The sequence below is a fragment of the Lindgomyces ingoldianus genome (genome assembly GCF_010093535.1).
Source record: "Lindgomyces ingoldianus strain ATCC 200398 unplaced genomic scaffold BDR25scaffold_61, whole genome shotgun sequence".
Taxonomy (NCBI): Eukaryota; Fungi; Ascomycota; class Dothideomycetes; order Pleosporales; family Lindgomycetaceae; genus Lindgomyces; species Lindgomyces ingoldianus.
The window spans coordinates 8811-14735 of NW_022985222.1; the positions used below are offsets into that span (position 1 = coordinate 8811).

A 5925-nucleotide genomic window follows, 5' to 3' on the forward strand; every position below is an offset into this window, starting at 1 on the left:
TGTGAAGGCCGTCCAGCGCGTTAATTGCTTAGTGTTGTGTGAGAGACATTATAGATAGCTGCAGCGCGTTCCAAGGAGAGTTTTAAGTCTTGTTTAAGAGCCTAAAGAGCAAGCTGTATCTAACGTTCTTTAGAAGATTTAATCTAGTGTTGTTGTTAAGGCATTATGTAGATAGGTAGAGTTTGGTGGGGGCTTGGCAAAAGTGGCCGGCCAACCCGTGTGGCCGGCCAACCCGTTAGGTACGTTACTATATTAGTAGCTATTCTACTTTAGTTTATACCTAATAAGTCTAATTGCTACTACAAACATATTACTAAAATACTCGCCCTATACCTAATACCTATGCCGCTTCCCTAACCACGCTGCATACTCTCTCTAGTCTCCGCCTAGCTTTCCGCAGTATCCGCACTGTTGGATAATCCCAACTGCCCAGCCATCCCCAACAGCAGCTGCTCGTACCAGCGGTACTACTACATTCGGCTATTAACACTTTGCTGTAACGTCCCTGCCTGTAGCGCAATACCTCTAACTAACAGAGCAGCGTTAACAACTGTTCTTAATGCTGTTGTTGCGTATACCCTTTTAAAAATAGTCTATGTCAACCCTATGCACGCCTGCCTGTGCTGTACACTTCATTGTCTTGTGTGTCTGCCACTTGTCCCGCCCCAAGTTGTCTAGCACCTAGCATATAGCGCATCCTGCCCGCACCTTGTCCATCATCTCTTAAACCTGTTGCTACTTAGTGCTTGTCCCCCGCTGTGAACGCTTAAACTTACAGACTCTCTCTCCACACTAGTTACATCTAGCAGACTTAATGTTGTTGCACGCCACAGCCTTGCTGTCTATGTACATGCTTATTAGCGCTCGTCAGCACCTGCGGCCTGTTAAAAACAACCCCATGGCCTGCACGCATAAGTTGTTGCTGTGCTTAAGCATCTCCTGTTCCACAGATCTACGCTCTACAATAATAACTAAGTCAACCTCCTCCCTGGCCCGCCCTCCACGCCCGCTCTCTTGCGCGAAGTCGATCATGCTCCACGGCATCCCCACGTGTAGTATATACACCACCCCGGGGTAATCAACCCCTGTCCCTAACGCTAACGTAGCCACAATTAGCCCACCAGAGCCAAGCCACTGCTTTACCTGTTCAGCGCGATTAGGGACGTTAGCGTAATAGTATTCGCATCTAAGCTCTTCTGCTATCCTCTAACACTGTTCCTTGCTGCGGCAGTACACCACGCCCTTCTCTCCTGTCGCAAGCAACGACAACTGCCGCCGTGAGCCTACCGCGAGCGCTGTCTCCTCTAGCTTGCCAGCTTAACACCACAACACAAAGTATCGCGTGTTCGGCCAGACAGTGCTAGCGCGCACGTACGTTGCACACCGAACCAGCATGCCAGCCTCCAGTTCGCACTCTCGTGATGGCGGAAGCGTCGCCGTGAGCAGTACTATCAGGCACAGTAGCAACCGCAGATTCTTCAGTTTCGCCAGCTTCTGCCGCCAGTGGCTCGCTGTGAAGATAAGATGACACTTGTCTACTACCACCCGCCGCAGCATCCCCTTTGTGCTTAGCATAGTTGCGTACCCTAAGAAGTTCCCTTTGCTTGTGATATTGCCTGCAGCATTAGCGCTAACCACAACTACAGCAGCTAGGTTAGTCTCGCCATGCTTCTACTTAATGCAGTTAATTCCGCACTTCTGCATACAGTCTACTGTGTTGTTAATAAGCTCTTAATACAGAACAATAACTATAGTAACGCTAGCATTGTCTATGCACGCTAGCACAGTAAACAGCAAGCTCTTGCCTCTGCCTGTTAGAAGCATAACCACAAGCGGCGTCTGACTGTTAAGTACAGCATGCAATGCCTGCTCTTGCTTCACAGACTAAAAGCTAATCTCCTGTTGCCTAACCACCTGCTGCATTGCCTTCTTAATAGCTTTGTCTTAATTGTTTTGCACGCAAATCCTCTAAGGCTGTAGTCCTAGCTCTTTCTTCTTGCTCTTACTGCTAATGTTTTACTTTTGCGTTTACTTTGTTCTATAACAGCCTAATTCCCTTTTATTTTCCTTCTCCTTTTTCTTTTTCTTACGTCCCCTTTCTACTTCCTCCTCTTGCTGCACTACTCTAAACCTACTATTAAGTCCTAAGAAGCAGTGCCACATTATGCTAAGAGGTTAAAACGCCTTAATAAAGCGCAAGCTAAGATGCTTAACAATGTTAATTAGCACACTATAGTTTACTAAGCCTATAACTATTGTCTGTAAGTTTTATAGCTTTACTAAGTCCTTGCTTTCTTTGTCTACCTTAGCTTCTTTAATCTCCTTAACATTATCCTAATACTCTTTACTAAACAAGTGCTTAACTGCAACTTACCTAATGCTAACAGCTGTGTGCTAGTAGTCCTGTGTGTGTAGCTTAACGCCTAGTCTTTTGCCTGTCTTTTACTTTAGCGCCTATGTTAGATAGTCTGTTAACTACAGCCCTTACTTATTTGCTTAGATGTAGTTAATGCGTCCTTTGCTAAGCACCTGCACCTAGAGATACTCCTAGAATAGCCACAAGTATACTAAGTAGATGGCCATAACCTGCCCTAGCCGCAGCAGAAGAAAACGCGGAACCACCTTTAGTCTATCCCACTGCAACTAAGACTTGTAATAGCAGACAACAGTTATAATTTAGCTGTCTGCTACAAAGATATTGCAGTCCTGCAGCAGCCTGTTACAAAACCTTATTAACAAGATCTCTAGCCCTTAACCCAGCTGTCTAGACGTCATGTGCACGCACACTAAGAGCAGCGTTAAAAAGCAGTTAACTTAACATAAGTACTACTTAACTTGCTTAATATGCTACTTTCTATAATGCTTTAGCCTACAGCCTTGCGCACTCTGCTTAACCTAGGTTAGCATCTAGTATAGCTTGTCTGCTAGACTGTTCTCGCGCTGCTCTGCAAACTACTAGCCTTGCTGCGTAAAAGTGACTTTGTCCACTACGTGCGCTAGATTAATAGAAAACTGCTCTTTAGCCTCTTTAAGCTATATTAGCTCCTGCTATAACATCTTCTCTACTTTAACTACTATGTCCTAAGCCATCTTGCAGAACTAGCTAATGTAGATAGGTTAGCTGTTTAAGTAGAAGATCTTCTTGTCCTTAGACTAGTACACGCTGCCTAAGTTGCTGTCTGTTAACGCAACATGCTTTCTATACGCTAGTAAGCTAATTACTTAGCTTATTAAACTATATAAACTATTAGCTAGATACTTTAGTCTCTTAGCTAAAAAGCGCTTACAGTCCTTGTTAGTCTGCTTACTACGCTTAGCTAACAAAAGCAGCTTCTTAACGCCTAACACGTGTATGCAGTATGCTACGCCAGCAAGCATGTATAAGTAGTGTTTTGCCCTGCGCAGTCGCTAGGCTGTGGCATTAATGCTAAGTACAGCTAGAAAGTAGACAAACCTGCTACTAAACAGCTAATTACTTACTAGCTTAAAGATAAATAACACTAGCATGTTAAGCAGCGCGTCCTCTAGCTTAACCCTTTTGCTGCTAGGGTCACCTAAGGCTTCCTACAACGCTAACGCTAGCTCCTTTTACCAGCCCTTCTAGCAGAAGAGCTTGCGTGCGTCCTTTATTATGTCTACCTTTGTCCTGCGGCAGTAGATACTACTAGATAGAGTGATGTTAGTGTTATTAAGTAGTAATGTTGCTGTTATTACTGCTAGTCTTGCATAAGCTAAGAAGAGGGCATATAGCAAACAACTTAACAAGAGAGCAAGATCTAAATAAAGTAGATTAAACAAGTGTATTATAAGGTCTAAGGAGCTTAATAGAGCTCTAGGCTAACTATATACTGTACAAAAGAGGAGCTATGCCTAATGAGTAAATAGTGCAGTACATGGGTATAATATCGCGTGAGACACGTGTGACAGTAGTTGCAGTCGTGGTTAACAGCCAGGGCTAGTAGCTGCTGCGCTAACAGCAGAGCTAGTGCGCGCATCCTTGCAAAGGAAAACCTACAATTAACTGCACAGTTACTAGGCTAAAGCGTTAATGCCCTAAGCATAACTAAGAAGTAGAGAAACCTATTGCGTTAGTAGTAGTAGTAGTTGTAGTTGCAGTAATAGTAGTAGTTAAAGTTGTAGTTAACAGTCTAGGCTAGTAGCTGCTGCGCTAATAGCAGTGCGCGCATCCTACAAAGGAAAACTTATAATTAAATGCACAGTAGCTAGGCTAGAGCGTTAATGCCCTAAGCAGAGCTAGGAAGTAGGGAAACCTGTTGCGTTAGTAGTGGTGGTGGTGGTGGTAGTTGTAGTTACGGTGATGGTGGTAGTTAAAGTCGTGGTCGACAGTCAGGGCTAGTAGCTGCCGCGCTAATGGCAGAGCTAGTGCGCGCATCCCTGCAAAGGAAAACTTACAATTAACAGTTGCTAGGCTAAAGTGTTAATGCCCTAAGCAGAGCTAGAAAGTAGGGAAACCTGTTGCGTTAGTAGTAGTAGTGGTGGTAGTAGTAGTCATAGTTGCGGTGATAGTGGTAGTTAAAGTCGTGGTCAACAGTCAGGGCTAGTAGCTGCTGTGCTAATAGCAGAGCTAGTGCGCACATCCCTGCAAAGGAAAACTTATAATTAACAGTTGCTAGGCTAAAGCGTTAATGCCCTAAGCAGAGCTAGGAAGTGGGGAAACCTGTTGCGGTGGTGGTAGTTAAAGTCGTGGTCGACAGCCGGGGCTAGTAGCTGCTGTGCGAACTGCAGAGTCTGCGCGCGTTGCTGCAAAGGAAAATCAAAATCTACTGCGTAGTTGCTAGGTTAAGGTATTAATGTCCTAGGCACAGCTAGAAGGTAGAGAAACCTATTATGTTAGTAATTATTGTAGTTGTTGTGGTTTTATTGTTATAGTCTACAGGCGCAGGCTTGTCGCTAGGGTGCGAACTGCAGAGCCTGCGCACGTTTCCTAGCAAAAGGAATAATAAAATTAACAGCGCTGTCGCTGCGCTAGAGAATTAATGCCATAAGCACAGCTAGGAAGTAGAGAGCTGTGTTGTTAGTCATAGTTGTTGTTATAGTCGCTAGGTTAGGTGGTAGTCTGCAGGCGGGGCGCTGGTAGCTGGTGCGGCAATGCGCGCGCGATGCCTGCGCGCGCAGGAAAATCAAAATCCACCGCGCAGTTAAAGTTGCAGCAAAACACCACCACATCTGTACATTTTTGCAAAAAAAACACTAGCGGGGGCAAGTTTAGGTTAAAGCCTAAAAGTTTGCCTACTATTATAATAGGATCTAGGCACAGGATAGGGGACAGATTCTAGGGGTTCTGTTTGACAGATTCTAGTTGTTAGCGATCCGTGGCCATATATCAGATACCGTAATAGGTGGCGCCATGGTCAAGTCCGCCGATCTAGGCCAAAAAGAGGAGCGAAAAGGGGGTCGGATCCAGCGCGATGCCCAATCGAGACGAACAAGGCCTGATCCGCAGCAGTCGCAGGGAGATAGGCATTGCAGTAGATATTGTTAAAAAAGATGCGCTCTAGATAGGTTCCTCTTACTCTTTACATTCGCACCTGCGTCTTAGCAATAGCTAGGGGAACAAGAGAGGAAGCAGCTATCTTTCACACAAAGGAGCAATTATACGCTATACTGTAATAGGTAGCGCCATGGTCAAGTCCACTAATCTAGGCTAAAAAGAGGAGCGAAAAGGGGGTTAGATCCAGCGCAATGCCTAATTAAGACAAACAAGGCCTAACCTGCAGCAGTTGCAGGGAGATAGCTTTTTTATCTACTATGTTTTCTTTACTATATATTTTTTTAACTTTTTTAACACTATTTTTTTATTATATAATGTTTTTTTTTCTACTATTTTATGTAATACTTTTTATACTATACTTACTTTTATTTATATTACTTATATTTATTTCTATGCTATATTTTTCTATATAT

At 44.1% G+C, this 5925-nt stretch overlaps 3 protein-coding genes across 3 annotated transcripts; 1 reads left to right on the top strand and 2 right to left on the bottom strand.

The window, feature by feature from the left end:
* Positions 1 to 386: 386 nt before the first annotated feature.
* Positions 387 to 1557, bottom strand: BDR25DRAFT_362955 (uncharacterized protein; the record flags this gene model as incomplete). The annotated part of the gene is made up of 7 exons (XM_033696656.1): positions 387 to 467; positions 656 to 698; positions 781 to 810; positions 875 to 903; positions 982 to 1134; positions 1214 to 1360; positions 1390 to 1557. The coding sequence occupies 7 exons, from the start codon at positions 1555 to 1557 to the stop codon at positions 387 to 389; spliced, it is 651 nt and encodes a 216-aa protein (XP_033540081.1).
* A 1665-nt stretch (positions 1558 to 3222) lies between these two features.
* On the bottom strand, positions 3223 to 3408 carry BDR25DRAFT_246034 (uncharacterized protein; the record flags this gene model as incomplete). The annotated part of the gene is made up of 1 exon (XM_033685915.1): positions 3223 to 3408. A coding segment is annotated over one exon (186 nt), but the record flags the coding sequence as incomplete, so codon positions are not given.
* A 1712-nt stretch (positions 3409 to 5120) lies between these two features.
* Positions 5121 to 5570, top strand: BDR25DRAFT_362956 (uncharacterized protein; the record flags this gene model as incomplete). The annotated part of the gene is made up of 3 exons (XM_033696657.1): positions 5121 to 5189; positions 5321 to 5466; positions 5561 to 5570. 3 exons carry the CDS (start codon positions 5121 to 5123, stop codon positions 5568 to 5570), a joined length of 225 nt encoding a protein of 74 aa, XP_033540083.1.
* Positions 5571 to 5925: the final 355 nt, after the last annotated feature.